This window comes from Bos javanicus, chromosome 19, assembly GCF_032452875.1.
Source record: "Bos javanicus breed banteng chromosome 19, ARS-OSU_banteng_1.0, whole genome shotgun sequence".
Classification (NCBI taxonomy): domain Eukaryota; kingdom Metazoa; phylum Chordata; class Mammalia; order Artiodactyla; family Bovidae; genus Bos; species Bos javanicus.
Window position 1 is genome coordinate 25,164,079 of NC_083886.1, and position 14,435 is coordinate 25,178,513.

The window sequence follows — 14,435 nt, forward strand, 5'->3', positions numbered from 1 at the left end:
GTGTCTGAGGAGGTCTGGATGGGAGTGGAGGTCCTGGTGGCCACGCTGTCAGGGGGGCACTATGACCCCACAGGTCCCCATGGTGCTGAGTGCTGGTGGGGGGGTTGTGGACTGGCCCCCTGGCCTCACTCCTCTTCATCCTCCTTTCCTCAGTGACAGTGCATCCAGCAACCCCAAGACCCCGGAGGGCGGACACTCTTCTCAGGAGATAAAGTCTGAGACCTCATCCAACCCCAGTTCTCCGGAAATCTGCCCCAACAAGGAGAAGTAAGAAAGTGAGGTGGGGTGGGGTGGGGGCTTTAGCCACCCGGGACCCCAGAATATGTGCTCCACTCCTGGCCGGCTGACAACCAGCTTCTCTTGCCTTGGGAACTCTCTGAAACAAAAGCCAACACCAAAGCAGGGGCCTGCTGGAGGGGGTGGCGGTGCTGGGGGGCTGCTGGTGGGCAAGCTCAGGTCTGCCAGGCCTGCCTTACCCTCAGTCTCAGGGAGGGCCTGTGGGGGGCGTCTCGGCGTGTGACCAGGGCCTGCCTGCCTTCCTGTTCCCTGCAGGCCCTTCATCAAATTGAAGGAGAACGGCCGAGCCAACATCTCCCGCTCCTCCTCCAGCACCAGCAGCTTCAGCAGCACGGCCGGGGAGGGCGAGGCCATGGAGGAGTGTGACAGTGGGGTAGGTGCAGCCCCGTCCAGCCCTGGAGAGCAGCGAGGGGCACCCTGGGCCCAGGCGGATGCTGCTTTGTGCATTAAAATAGCTCCTGTGGGCAGAGCCTCACACAGGCTCAGCGGGTAAAAGGGGAAGTGAGGAAATGGGAGAGGGCCCAGTCAGCCATGTCCACCCTCTGGGAGCAGTGGTTCAGGGTGGGGTGGGGGGTCCTCCCCCAGAGTGACACTCCCTCACTCCTCAGAGTGATACTCCCTCAGGAGTATCAGCAGCAGGGGTCAGAGGTCAGACTGAATGGTGCCCCTGTGGTGGGCTTCCCAGCTGAAGGAGGGCTCATCTCTCTCCATGGGGCTGGGTCAGGGGCAATTCCTGGGGGGCAGGGGAGAGGTTGGAATCGAGGCTGTAAGCAACAAAGGGACAGAGCAGGTCCAAGTGGGGTAGTAGGAGCCTGTCTCAGGCCTGGGGAGGGTGGGACTGCCTGGCTCACCCAGCCTCTCTCCCCAGAGCAGCCAGCCGTCCACAACCTCTCCCTTCAAGCAGGAGGTGTTTGTCTACAGCCCGTCCCCAAGCAGCGAGAGCCCCAGCCTGGGGGCAGCCGCCACCCCCATCATCATGAGCCGGAGTCCAACAGGTTGGTGGTGTCTCGTGGGCAGTGTGGACCATGCGGCTGGCAGGGGCGGGGCTGTGGCCTGGCCGCTGTTGGTGGGGTTCGAGCCCCAGGCACACTGAATTGCCCTGTTTCCATTTCAACCCCAAAGTGTTAGGGCCTTCAGCTCTGCCGGCTCACTGCATCTGTTCATCACCCTCCAGAGGCTGTGTTCTCATCCCCTCCATACTCATGGGGAAACTGAGGCTCAGAGAGTTCAGTGATTTGCCAGAGGTGTTGAGACAGTGTGATTGGAAAGCTGAGGCTCTTTCCCCTGACTTCTCCATTAGCCCATCACCGACCCAGGGCCTTTCTGCCACAGAGACCATCTTGATAATACAGCGATAAGGAGCGGGAAGCGTGGTGCAGGTGGACGGAACCGCAGTGGGGAGGCCTGGGAGGAGCCCAGAGGCCGTGTACGGGACCCAGGTGTGGCTCAGTACTGCTGGAGTGCACGAGGGGACGTGTCAGAGGGCAGACAGCGGTTAGACAGTAGGAGCACCACGGGGCCCCTGGTGAGGATTTTGCTTCATCCTGCCCCCAGTGGGAGACATTGAAGGGCCTTCAGTCTTTAAAGGTCCTTAACTAGAAGGAGGGGAGAGACCGTTTTGGTGACTGCAGCTGGCTGAATAGACAGGGTTGGTGGGGAGTGGATGCAGGGAGGGAGAGCAGTGAGGGGTCACTGTGAGTGGCGAGGGGTCACAGGGCCATGGATGGTGTATGGGGTGATGGGAGAAGGATGTGGATTCAAGGCGTGCCCAGGTTCAGTAGTGAGGGCTCAGGGAAGGCAAAGAGTGTGGGCTTTTCAGGTTCCTATGATCCCTGCAGTCAGGCAGAGAAGGAGGAGCCAGCTCTGGGGAGCGAATAAGGGGTTGGAGCCCAAGGGGTGTCCAAGCAGACATGTGTGGTTGGCACCACTGGGCACTGGGCGGGCGTGGAAATCAGAGTGTTGGTCCTGCCCTGAGGAGGGCAGTGTTATGTAGTGGAGGACTCTGGAGCTTGGCTCCAAATCCTGGGTCTTCCACTTACTAGTGATGTGCCAATGGGCAGGTTACTGAGTCTTTTCTGTGCCTCCGTTTCCCCAAACGAAAAATGGAGGGAAGGGAATATTTCCTACCTCCTGTGGTTGGTTGTGTGATGAGCAAGTAAGCTTACGGTTGTAAGAGATGCAGAACTGTTAGCCTAAGTATTTATTGAATAACAGGAAGAAAACAATAGTGTAATAAGTGGTTCTCAACCGGGGGAGATGTTGCTTCCTAGGGCATGCTTTTCAGTGTCTGGAGGATTTTTGATTTTCATGATCGTGGGAGGGGAGTGTGCTGCTGGCATCTCCTGGGCAGAAGTCAGGAATGCTGCTAAGTGCCCTACAGTGCACGAGGCAACCCCCCCACCCTGCCACCCCCCTGCCCCGCAACAAAGAGTTGTCTTGCCCATAATGTCAGGCTGGGGTTCAGGAACTTTAGTCTAAATGATAGAAACGTTTAAGGCCAGGGGGCCAGCAGGGTCATTTAAACCACGGTGCTTCTGGGGTTCTCATGGTGAAGAAGTGTTGACAAATACATGCAATGTTAGGGATAAAGAGAAGGCATGGTTCCCAAGTAAACAATCATCATGTTAGGGCGGCAACCTTCTGTGGCTGAGCAGCTGTGGAGCTGGGTTCTGATCCTGGTGCAGCGTTGATAGGCCCACCTCTCTGAGTCTCAGTTTCCTCATCTGTAAAGTGGGGTAGTAATGTGAATTTCCTGATTTTTTTTTTCAACAAGGCTTATTAATTAAATATTGAAGGAATGATTGAATCTGTAACCAAGCCTGGATCCTACTTGATATTAAATAAATATCAAAATAAATAAGGTTTTGAGTAAAAGGAGGTGTGACTTGCTGAAGGTCACCTGGGGCAGAAGGGGACCTCCAATAGGTCTGCGATTCCGGCCTGTGCTTATTGCAACCCCACCTCCCATGGAGTGTTTAACCCTGAGAGGGGGCCGCCTCTCACTCCCAGCCCCACAAGACTTGTGCTTTGTACCTGTAGGACTGGGGTGGGCTTGTGGAGATCTGGAAACCTGTTTTAGAGGAAGAGACAGGGGTGAGGGGAGGGAGGTGGCTGGGAGGGCTTGACATCGGTCTTCCATAATTCCAATGCCGTGGCCATTGGTCATTTCATACGTGAGCTCCCTGGGATCCTGAGAGGGTGCTAGCGGCTCTCACCAAAAGGTAGTCATAGCACCGAGTGGAAGCTTTGAATATAAAGCACCAAGAGTAAGTCAGCAGTTTCTAGATGGAGTATACCAAGCTGTAGATTATCTCAGCCAGAGGAAAACCAGAAAGCCAAGGGAGTGCCCTGCCAGTGGTGTGCTGTCAGCGTTTAACAACTGGCTGTCCCACCGCACACGCACACACACACACACAGGCATATGTTTACTGTAAATTTTACTGATCTAAAGGATCTGAAGCACATAATTTATAAATAATGATATTAACAAAATGTACAACATTCTTTACTATAAATTCCTCAGAGTCAATTGATTCTCACAAAATGCTTTTATTGATATTTGCCTAACTGTTGTATCTGTAGAAAACATAAAGTTCCAGATGATGAATGAGTATAGTTTTGACATGAATGTTGATTGATATTATTTTGTCAGTGATGTGAGCAGCTTCTCTGCTGAATCAGATAATAGTTTTCAAATACGAAAAGAGTGTTTTCTCAGTTTTTTGTGCCATTCACAATGTAATGACTAGAGACGAACACATTTTCGAGTATAATCCGTTCTATTAACATATGCTCCATGAGTTTCTTATGTCTAGACAAGAAAACATTAAATTAAGCTCTGATTTGTAGTGTGTGCTGACTTCCGTGGTGTGACTATTCCTGGCTGATCTCAAGCATCCATGTGACATGGAGTTGGGAAGAACTACTTGACACAATGGGGGCTTCCCTGATGGCTCAGTGGTGAAGAATCCGCTGGCAGTGCAGGAGACACGGATTGGACTCCTGCATCAGGAAGATCCCCTGGAGGAGGGCATGGCAACCCACTCCAGTATTCTTTCCTGGAGAATCCCATGGACAGAGGAGCCTGGTGGGCTACAGTCCAAAGGATCGCAAAGAGTCAGATGTGACTGAGCGATGTGTGAGCGACTAAGCACACACAAGCATCAGACATAATGGATGTAAATAATCTTAGGAGAATAAATAATAGTAAAATGTACTGAAATAACTAGGTGACTTCTGAGTATTGATTACCTTTGATGAATATAATTTGTTTAATTGTAAGCTTGTAGAATTAAAAAAAGATAACTGTAACAACCAGCTCATGACATTTCTAAAAATGTGAGAGTTGGCTCTTGTGAATTGGCACAGGTCAGCTAGAGTGCCTAGTGGAGAGGACACCCCCTGCTTCTCTGGGGCTCCCTATCCAGCTCTTACCCGCTAGCCCCAGTGACCTTTGTAGCCCCACCCTCCTCTCAAGGGCATTCTTCTTTTTCCTAGATGTCAAAAGCAGAAACTCCCCGAGGTCAAACCTGAAATTCCGCTTTGATAAGCTCAGTCATGCCAGCTCCAGTGCGGTAAGGATCTGGGGACGTCGGGGGAGCAGGGGGAGCCTTCCACCTCCTACATGCCCATCTCCTCCAGAAGCCAGACATCCTTCCTGGGGCTGGAGGAAGAGGGTGCCTCACACCTCACATGGGGGCAGGGAGGAAGCTCTGGTCTGATCTGGGGGTGCCATTGGTTCCCCCTTGGTCCCCATGGTGCAGGCATCAGCCTGGGGTTCACCAGCCACCTTTCCACACCTCCTGTGTCAGAGCCACACCCTTGGACACAGGCAGATGCAAGTTGGAAATTATTGGCTCCTGGGCCTCATGTCCCTTCCCAGGCTCTCTGGAGAGATGAGCACCGAATATACAGAAGCTGTAGTCACTGGGGATTATGTGGTCTAGTGATTTAAAACTCTCATATGGATTTTTCTTGAAACAGGGTCACTAATGTGAAAGAGGAGTCCTTCGCTTGTCAAAGGTGGGTCAGGTGTTGGTCCTGCTGTGGCCACGAGGGAGGGTGTGTCACTAAGATTGAGCGTACTGGTGGTCTGATACCCAGAGAATGGCCAGAGAGATCCTGACTGCTGGGGAGGGCCAGTGCCTCTTCCCTGGAGTCTCTATGGTGGGACTCAGGTCTGGATGGGGAAGAGGGCACACGGCCTTGGGTGCCCATGGGAAGGGTTGCCTGGTGGGATTGGACCAGGCTCACTGAGTCTCCCTTCCCCAGAGCAGCCTGTTCCCGCATGCAGAGGGCAGTAGCCCAGAGCCCTCCTTCCTCAGTTGGCCCCTGGCCTTCCTGTGTTGGCAGCCTTTGTCTCCTTGTGTCTTTGTCCAGTTCTCTGAGATGAGACATGTCTTCCCTGTGTGTCCAGAGATGCCCTGGTTTCTTAAGCATTGTGCAGCGTGAGCCCAAGGGGAACCCTACTCCCAGCCTCAGGCAGGGACTCATGAAGTTTTCAGCAGAGCAGGGCATGGGTCCAGCTCTCCACCGCCAAGACCTGGCCTCCTGCTAAGGAAGTTACTAAAGACCCATCTGACTGCCCAGCCTTCTCCCTGCCATGGGGCTCCCAGGGGTTTGAGTCACATTTGGAACCAGGGGGAGGAGCGCAACTGAGCGCTCATTATGCAAACCTGGATTCCCACTTCCAGTATGGACTTCAGACGCCTCATTCACTAAAGTAATGTTTGTGCCCAACTTCTCAGGTGGTGGCAGCTCTGCACCCTTGTATCTGGCAGCCACCCATCCTAAGCACGTGTGGGCACAAGCATCTCCTTCTCTTCCTTTACCTACTATTCGATCATCTTCTCCCTTCTTGTTTTTTCCAGGGAAGCCCCGATTCTGTCTCGGAGAAGGCTCCTATTCCAGAAGTTTGGGGGTGCCGTCCACTACTCTGACCGTCACAGGCTTGCTTTTCCACTGGCCACCTGGCCACCAGACAAGCTGTCTGTCCCAGTGTCCCGACCTGGCCACAGCCTTGCCCGTCCCTGCCAGTACCTCCCCGTCTCTGGGCAAGGCCTCATTCCTCCAGGCTCCCCGTGCTCCTGACCGCCCTATGTGATGTGTGTCTGGGTCGTTTGTCATCTCGTTTTGTCTGCAGGGGAAAGAGTTGGGCAAGGGAAGAGGGGGATAGGGTACCAGTCAGAGTCCAGAGAGGCAGAGAGAGTGGTGAGGTGGGCAGCAGAGGCTGACAGCAGGGCACTACACCCAGGCAGGGGCAGCGCCGTACCCTGGACGTGGTAGGCAGGAGGCTGCAGCCACACTGAGCATGTCTCCCTTCCCCGAAGCAGATGCACTTAGTGGTGGCGGAGGGAGCATTTTTCTAAGAATCTAGATTTGTAGCCATCCTAGAAGGCGTCCTGATAGAAACCGGTTCTGCTGCTCCTTCGTGTCTGGAGCTCCCAACATCTACTTGCTTCTGTGCTGGGAGTTTCTTACCCACCTGCTGACATCAGGCCAGACTGCTTTTGTCCCTGCTGCCCCGGGATCTCGAGCTATGTGGCCGGGTGAAGCTGAGACACACAGCTGGGCACGCGTGGGAGGCGTGTTCTTCTTGGACGGCTTTACTTCCTGCAGGAAAGCGGTAGCTGCCAGGGAAGTCGTCAGCCTCTCCCCTTTGAGCGGATACCTTTCCCACAAAGGGGTGGGCAGCGGCGGTGGGAGGGTATTCAGGGAGAGCCAGGAGCATGCAGGGGCCTTGGCCAAGGAGAACCTCAGGGCCAAGGGCTGGCTGGGAGCCAAGTTGCTGCTGGTTATGGAGGTTCACAGGAGGCAAAGAGAGTTACTTCCATCCCCCACTTAGAGGGGGAGCCCAAGAGGCGGGGTGGGGGACAATTGGATGGGTTGGTCTAGCTTAGGTGTGGGGATGGGAGGTGTCTTTCTGCAGTTTAGATGTCTGGACTCCGCCAGCACCCTGGGGGATTTTTTCCAGCTACTAAGCCCTTTGGTTTTATCAGGGCTTGATCCACCCTAAATCTTAAATCCTTCTTTTCTCCTCTCCAGCCACAAGTCTGTAAGCATTTGTCACATGAGTGGGATTCTTGCAACCTGGGTCCCTGTTGGGCATAGTTCAGACACTACCTGTTATCTGCACCCTCACCCTTTGCTGGGCTGAGCTGGCTTGCTCTCTGAGAAGTGGGCCCTCCTTTCTTCTCAGCCATCTGAGTCAGTGATAGGTCATTTCTGTTGACTGGCCATGGTGGGGTTTAAGGTGAGGAGGTGTCCTCCAAGTTAAACAGTCTGAAGAGCAGACCCTTGAGGGGTGCCACAGCTCCAAGTGTGTATGGGGCCTCAGTGACACACAGCTGCCAGGATGACACCGCTAGGCTCCTGTTTCAGTGAGCAGATTACATGGACTTCCAAATGCTGTGATTGCATCAGGATCTGGGCCTATCCCCAAGGCAAGACGTAAAAAGGTTACACTTGTTTTTTGACTGATGTGACAATTTCCCCATTGCTTTTGCTTTTAGAGCAAAATCGTGGTCCTTCATCCTCAACTCACGTGAACTCTGTGGGATCCTATTTATAGGTTGGGTGGACCTCTCCCCTTCACGCTATCTGGGAAATGTGTTTGCTCAAAGTACTAGTCCGGTTAGGTTTATTCTGGTTAGAAGGTCAACAATGTCTGTTTAGCTTGTATTAAGATCCCCGTAGCAGCGCCCACGGCTGGAATGAGGCCCATGGATTCTGGCAGAGTTCTCTTGGCTGGGCTTCTGAAGGAGCTTGAAAGGTCAAACTCTATTTCTTTAAAAGCTGTTCCAGGTTCTGGCTGGCTTCTCTGCGTAGCTGTATTTACAGCCGCCTGGTGGTTGTGCTGTGCTGTGTTTGTCGTGCTCTGGGGGTCCCCTGGGGTTTTCAGGTGGTCCCCATTCTGTCCTACTTGGGAACCTTCCACCCACCTTCCCCCACTGCTCTGGCTGCTCTTCCTGCAGCCCCCAGCTCCCGGAGGGCTCTGCCCCCTGCCTCTGAGCCAGGGTCCGGGTTGATCGCTCAGTATGTCCAGAGAAACTGAGAGGCTTACATGGGCTCCCTAAGAAACAGACCTGAGAAGTGGCCTCTATCTTCTGTGTGCTGATGGAGATGCTCTGAGCAGGATCTGAAATGTCCCTCCCTCACTTCATCTAGGAAGTTTATTTTGTGGCTTCTAGAGTGTACCGCATCAGCCCCACTGAGGTCCAGGGCTGTGGAGGAGAAGGAGAACGAGGATGGGCCAGTCTCCCTTTGTCCTCTGGACCATGGGACTGGCAGCTTGGATTCCTGAAGGCTGCTCACTCCATCCCCCTCTTGCATTGCTCCAGAAGGTCTTTCCTTTTATTGCCCCATGTAGTCTTGAGGCTCAAAGGTTGCTCCAACCTCCTTGGTCCTTATGACCAGACTCATCCCTGATGGTGTTCTTGCTGGCATTTGAGGCGTCCCATCAGAGACATATTTCCTGGACGTAACTTTGGCTCTGGGACCTCATGGAAGAAGCTATACTTTTCAGCTCTGTTGGGCATCCATATGCCTCTACCGAGCTAAGGCTTAAAAACAGATGCAGAGAGAGCTGGAGAGAGAAGGTCTTAGCTAGAGTTTCTATTGCTGCTAGTGGATGGAAATGGGAAAAACATTCTGTGGTTCAGTCTTGTGAGCTTCATCTCCATGTCCAAGCCTTCCGGGCCCCTTTTAGCATCTAATCCAACCGTGTCACCTTCCAGATGAGAACCTTCAGCTCCAGTGAAGGGAAACAGCTTGCTTGAGGTCACATAGTCAGCTGGTGGCAAAGCTGGGATGAGAATCCACAACCCAGAGCCCTTTCTTCGGCACTACCTATCTGGTTGGTGGAACAAGAGACTGGATTTACCGGGGCCCTGAGATCTGAGGAAGCCAGTGAGCCAGTTTCTCGGCACTGGCTGGGAGGTGTCAGCAGCCACAAGTGCTGGTGGGGCTCAGTCTCAGCCTCTGTTCTTTTCAGGAGGGATGTTCTTTGGGATTTTTTTCAATGAGGGCCCTGGGGTTTGCCTCCAGCTCAGGCAAAGAAAACAAGGAGGGAAAGAGATTTCAGGGACTGTTCCTCAGTGACATTAGTTCTTCAGTCCCTATCTGTAATGAGGGTGTAGGCCTGGGCAAAGATGCAGTTAACCAAACCTCACTTTCCTTTTTTTTTTTTTTAGTTAAGGAGAAAAGTGGTAAAAGGAAACTCTTTGAACTCTCCCCGATCGTTAAACAAAGGTAGTCAATAAAAACCTCAGCTCAAGGAATGATAGCCCATTTCATGTTCTTACCCTGACTGTTTAAGGTGCCAACTCAAACACTACCCTCATTCATTCTTAGTCAACAGAGACAAGTCTGTTGTGGGGGAACGGTCGAGGTTCAAACAGATCTCATGGCTACCGGTGGCTGGCAGGGGCCCCATGGCTCCTCTCCAGCCTCCAGGTACCCCTCTCTCAGAGCAGGGAGAGTCAGCAGTTTGCCAGGGCTGTTCCTACCACCTGGGGGCCCCCACTGGGGCATTCTGTTCTGCTCTGATGGCTGTTTTATCGCCAGTTCCTTACCCACCCCAACCCCACAGCTCCTTCCTTTCAGCAGGGCCATGTGCCTCTTTGGGAGAAAGGAGAAACCCCCCACCAAGGCCAAGGACAGTGGAGTCCTGCCTAGTGAGACACTACTGGGGGGCAAGGGCCCTGTCCTGTCCTTATCAGTCCCAGGGACAGAGTGTATGGCTGGAAGACTGGAATTTAAATGCCATCGTTTCTGATTTTGTGACATTTCTACTTGGAAGGGTTAATCCCCCCCTTCCCGCTCCTTAGCATGTGTGTTAGCTCTCCCCTATCCCGGGCGTTGCCCTTCCACACTCCAGCCTGGGGAGTGCCGCCGTTTAAGTGTGAAGAGATTCCTCTGTGTGCTAGAACCTGCTTGGAGATGTAGCTTGGAGATGATGATCCATGTGATGATGACTTTTCTGTCTTTCCTCTTTCAGAGGAGGTGATTTGTAGACCCCCACCCCCACCCCTGACTGCCTATGTAATGTAAATAGTGTACATTTAATTTATTGCTATGGTAGCACATTGTATTTGTTAATGTATAAAATGAATTCTAAAAGTTGACAAATGTATATTTTGTTGCTTAAATGTGTCTTTGCAGAAATTGACAATAAATAAGATATTTTGTGTCCATCAGTGTTCAGACTTCTTTGCCTAGGACCCAGTCCTGAGCATCTTTCAGTACATCAGAGACTGAATCCATATTCCCATGGGCTGTATCTAGCCTGTAGATGTATTAATCAAGAAACATCCCTCTGACCACCGGCACCCACCCCCCACCCTCCAGCTTCATTCTCAATAGCCAATCAAGTTGCTCTTCCCTCACCTTTGATACCTAACCAAGTTCCTCTTAATAATTTTCCATCCAATTCCTCACCCTGCCATTGGCTAGAAATCCCCATTTGTCCCTGTTGTATTTGGAGTTGAGTTCAGTCTCTGTCCCTGATTGCAATAGCCTCAAATCCTCAAATAAAGTCTTCCTTGCCTTTTGAACTCTGGGGCAGTTTTTCTTTGACAGGTGGCTAACTTGTCCTCCCCTGCCCCCCAACCCAGCCTCTCCTCCTCTGCACATCTGCACCAGTGTTAGTAGGAAGAAGAGGGAGGCAGAAGAGACCTCTCATTTTGAGACTGCTCCCGAGTGAGTACAGTGTTAGTTGTACTCTGAGAAGCAGTCACCAAGACAGGAAGAAAACATTTGTTAGAAGAAAGACCTGTGAGAGAAAATGGGGAGGGAGCTGAAGAAAGCTGAAGAATTGTCCGACTGCCATGCAGGTCTGACCGTGAGTGAAGAAGAGATGGGAGGAAGCAACATGGCATGGAGGCATCTTTGATGCCAGTTCATTTCTAAGAAAATTCTAAGCAAGGCTATTGCAGAGTCCCCTAACCTCTGTCACCATCTCCCTGCAGACTGTGCACCCTCTCCCATTGCAGGCAGATTCTTTTTTTTTTTTTTTTTTGCAGGCAGATTCTTTATCACTGAGCCACCAGGCCCACATTGATGTAGGGGGTGGTTAAAGCCTCCTTTCTCTTGGTTCTCTCTGCCTCTCTGTCTGATATAAACCCTCTGTTGGCTCCTTGTGCTTGGCAGGTATTCAGATGCTGCTGATTTGTTATAAATTTCCTTGTTATGAGAGAACTCTATATGCATACAGTCTTTGCTTAATAGTGTAAGAATTTCAAGTTTGGCTACTTCCTTGGTGTCCACTCGGCTCTCAGGATGTCCCCTTATCCTCACCACCCTTGCAGGTAGCAATATCTGCTGCTGTATGTCACATCCCAGCACTCCTTCTCTTCCCTACATCTACCTTCTCCTTTCTCTAGACACTAGCCATGACCAGTGGTCTCGGCAATAAGACAATCATCATACATGACTCATTGTGGGATGTGTTTGGAGGACCCTCAATCTTGTAGGACTAAACAGAGACAAGCCAAATGCTCTCTTTCTTTCATGGAGCCAAATGCTCTCCTTCTTTCATCCCTCTCTTATACTGTCTGGAGAATGAGGAGGGGTGTTGCTTTTATTGCTGGTTCGAATGAAATGGTACCTTTCTGCCAGCCTGGTGGGGCTCCATGGTTGGTTCCAGTGATCCAGTGGTTCTCTGAATTTGAAATGCAGATTTGGCAGATCACTGCTATGGCTCATTCAAAATTCTGTCCTCCAACATTCAATGGTGCCCCTGTGCTCCCATGACACATACTATTTATGGGAACCAGAGTTAAGTTTCAGGGAGGAACTCTGAGAAGGAGTTATGACATCTAAAGGCAGGGTTCCACTGAAGGGGGCCACCAGACTCCACTTCTTCAGGCAGAGATAATACCTGTTGGGAGCATCAGGTCATCCCCACTTCAAACCAGCTCCCTCTACTCTCAGAAGAGAAAACTACTCCCATCCAGGGATGGCTTCTTTTCAAGCATTTTAGTTTTAGAGTGCATAAAAATCACCTGGCGAGATTGTTAAAAATGCAGATATCAGGCATCATTCCAGAGGTTCGAATTTGATTTGGTCCCAGGAATCTGCATTTTTAATAAGCTTGTGAAGGATTCTGATGCACTGATCTGGTTTGTAGTCTCTATATACGTCCCTTTCCTATTACAATAGTCTCAGGTCCAGTGAGAAATGGATGAGGGTGTGGGGGGTTTGAGAGATGCCAGTCCCCCACCTAAGGGGATTGTTATTATCATTATCACAATTATGGGAGAAATGTCTGTCCCAGCAAGACACAAGCTCTTACAGGAAAATGAAAGAAAATCACTTAGAAGAGGATAGAGAAATATAAATAAAACATGAAGCTTGTAAGGAATAATAGTTTAAGATGAAAATGCATTATGGCTGTGTGAATGACCAGGGCCTCCTGTAATAAGACTGGGAGAAAAGATGAGGTCATGCCTGAAGCAGAGAGAAAGAACTTGGTGAAAAGAAATAAAAAAATCAGATCCTGAGGATTAAAAATTAAATTAAAATTAAAAATTAAAATACAGCTAGAGCCTCTTTCTCCAAACCAAAACGAATTATCAGATGAAAGATGTGATGGGAGACTTTGGAAACCCACTGGCAATCTAGGGACATATCAGCTGCTGGAAAGGGCTGAAGACAGCACCCCTGGGTGACATGTTCCCTGTCACTAATGATGTTAGAGGCAAAGTAATTTAGTAACTACAGTAGGTAAATGAAAGGATGTGGTTGATGAATTGACTCCATCAAGGGGAATAATAACACAAAACAGCCCATATAAAAGAACTAGCAGAAACAAACTGCCACTAAATGACCCCACACGAAGACATACAAATGATTAGACAGACGTAAGTTAGATTGTGTTACAGAAAAATGCAGACACTTTATGAGAAAGATGGGAGAAAATGTGCTCAAAGTATTGGATCAGATAAATTTTACTAATCACCTTTAAAACATTATATTAACATTAAAAAATATATAAGACTAACAAGGAAGTCTTCATAGCCTTGCTCTAAAATATCAATTGGTGGGTTTACAAGAATTTATCACTAATAAGGAATTTGAGGAAAAGTTCAGGGAAAATGAACAACAAAGCCCGGATGAAATCTATCTATGAAACCTAGTATAATAGTGTATGTAATGGGAAAGGATTTTAACTTGTTTAATTATAGATATTTTTTTCTTTCTTATTTTGGGGGGTGGGGCGGTGTTGTGCCTCATGGCTTGAGGAAATCTTAGTTCCCTGACCAGGGACTGAACATAGACCCATGGCAGTGAAAGCACTGAGTCCCCTGGACCTCCAGGGAATGCCGTAGAATTTTCTATTAAGGAAGAGAGTTTCCAAAAAAGATAAAGGATACATTTCCAGCAGATATAAACAACTGGAATCTATTACAAGGATTCAGCAATGATAAAATTATTATCTAAGATTTTAATTCAGTGACTAATGCTAGCCCATGAACACTAGGATGACTAGGTTGCAGAACTTGAAGCAGTTCAAACTAGTTTAAATGCACAAGAATGGAGACATTTATTAAAAGAAGATAGGGGTCTATACAAAAAATTGATGAACAGAGCTTAATGTATAGCACAGGGAACTATATTCAATATCTTATAATAAGCTATAACAAAAAATATCTGAAAGACAAAACTGAATCAATTTGCCGTACATCTGAAATTAATGCAATATGGTAAATCAACTATACTTCATAAAACAATGAGGAAAAAAAAGAGAGTATTTCTCCTAGATTCAAAAGGAAGGGGCTACAACTAGGCCAACAGTAAGACAGCAAAGGTCATCAGGCCTTATGCCTATCTCTCACTTCTTCCTGCATTTCTCTGTATTTCTTTTTTCCCTGTTGTGTTATATCACTTCCTTATGAACACGTGAAGCCTTTTTGTTTGGTTTATTCTCTCTGAAGACCAGCTAAGCTGGTGTCAGCACCATTTTGTCTTCACTGCCTAGACCTTGAAATGGATTTGGGGTCATGAATTGTTTCCTTTGTCAGCTGGCATGATTTGTTAGGCTTTGTCAGTAGAGGGTGCAAGAGAGGCACTGCAAAGGGTAAAGGAGTTTTGTTTCTGGTACACCTGTGCAGGTTTTGTTGTAGTTCAGTGGCTAAGTT

At 49.7% G+C, this 14,435-nt stretch overlaps 1 protein-coding gene across 8 annotated transcripts in view; it reads left to right on the top strand.

Moving 5' to 3' along the window:
- The window catches only part of RAP1GAP2 (RAP1 GTPase activating protein 2), a 201,896-nt gene extending 191,406 nt beyond the window's left edge, over positions 1 to 10,490 (top strand). For 7 of the 8 annotated variants that reach the window (XM_061390696.1, XM_061390694.1, XM_061390697.1 and 4 more), the window contains 6 exons: positions 154 to 267; positions 553 to 670; positions 1,166 to 1,292; positions 4,795 to 4,871; positions 5,281 to 5,319; positions 6,168 to 10,490. In XM_061390696.1, coding sequence (XP_061246680.1) covers positions 154 to 267; positions 553 to 670; positions 1,166 to 1,292; positions 4,795 to 4,871; positions 5,281 to 5,289 — 445 coding nt within the window. In that variant the 3' untranslated portion in view covers positions 5,290 to 5,319; positions 6,168 to 10,490. The remainder of the gene's footprint in view (positions 1 to 153; positions 268 to 552; positions 671 to 1,165; positions 1,293 to 4,794; positions 4,872 to 5,280; positions 5,320 to 6,167) is intronic. The other variant, XR_009731268.1, reaches the window with a different exon arrangement.
- Positions 10,491 to 14,435: the final 3,945 nt, after the last annotated feature.